This window comes from Pteropus vampyrus, unplaced genomic scaffold, assembly GCF_000151845.1.
Source record: "Pteropus vampyrus isolate Shadow unplaced genomic scaffold, Pvam_2.0 Scaffold611, whole genome shotgun sequence".
NCBI classification, from domain to species: Eukaryota; Metazoa; Chordata; class Mammalia; order Chiroptera; family Pteropodidae; genus Pteropus; species Pteropus vampyrus.
The window spans coordinates 48,781-49,779 of record NW_011889392.1 but is presented as its reverse complement, the minus strand read 5'-3'; the positions used below and the strand labels follow the sequence as shown (position 1 = coordinate 49,779).

At 52.1% G+C, this 999-nt stretch overlaps 1 gene segment (V, D, J or C); it reads left to right on the top strand.

The window, feature by feature from the left end:
* Positions 1–237: 237 nt before the first annotated feature.
* LOC105308674 lies at positions 238–770 on the top strand. The segment is given in 2 exon segments: positions 238–311; positions 394–770. Coding segments are annotated over 2 exon segments (423 nt in total).
* The last annotated feature ends 229 nt before the right edge of the window (positions 771–999 follow it).

The window sequence follows — 999 nt, the reverse complement described above, 5'->3', positions numbered from 1 at the left end:
GCTGATTTGGTGAAAAACCTTAACCGATCTTTCTCAGTGTCTCTGTCACTATTCAGTCATTGGTCATTGCGTGGTCCCAGCACCTGACTCATTCAAGATCTTCCCCAGGGGACATCAGGGTGACACTGGGGCAGGAAGACAGAAGAAGCTGATTTGCATGAGGCACCTTCTCCTCCTAATGGGTCTGGGAAACATAAAAAGGCCCGAGGACACCACACTCCAGCCCAGGAGTCTGAGGAGGCCACGTCCTGTGAGTGTCCCCACCATGGCCTGGACGGTGCTTCTGCTGGGGCTCCTCGCTTATGGCTCAGGTCAGGGGAATAGACTCTGTTTCCTTGGGGGGCACAAAAAAGGAGGGTCTGAGGCTGATCGCATCTCTCCTGTTGATTTTAGGGGCGAATTCTCAGACTGTGGTGACTCAGGAGCCATCGCTGTCAGTGTCTACAGGAGGGACGGTCACACTCACCTGTGGCCTTAGCTCTGGCTCAGTCTCCACCGGTAACTACCCCGGTTGGTACCAGCAGACCCCAGGCCGGGCTCCCCGCACACTTATCTACCACACAAACAGCCGACCCTCTGAGATCCCTGGTCGCTTCTCAGGATCCATCTCTGGGAACAAAGCCGCCCTCACCATCACGGGGGCCCAGCCTGAGGACGAGGCCGACTATTACTGTTCAGTCGGACACAGTAGTGCTCGCACCATGACACGCGCAGATGGGGAAGTGGGACAAAAACCTCAGGCTGCTCAGGCTTTTGTCCTGAACAATTAAAAGTCTTTTAGAAACTCGGGCCTTTGTAGCCTCTACTTTGAACCCTTCCTGGTCATAATGTTTTACTATCCATTTTTCATTCAACATTTCTGATTTTTCAGGCAAAATAAAACCAAAATAATCTGTGATGACAGAGAAAGGTTAGCCAGTTGTTCATGTGACAACACCAGGGACTAGGGAGCTGCCTTTTCCACCTGAAATAAGGAAGATGCACCTGTCCCAAGTTTCA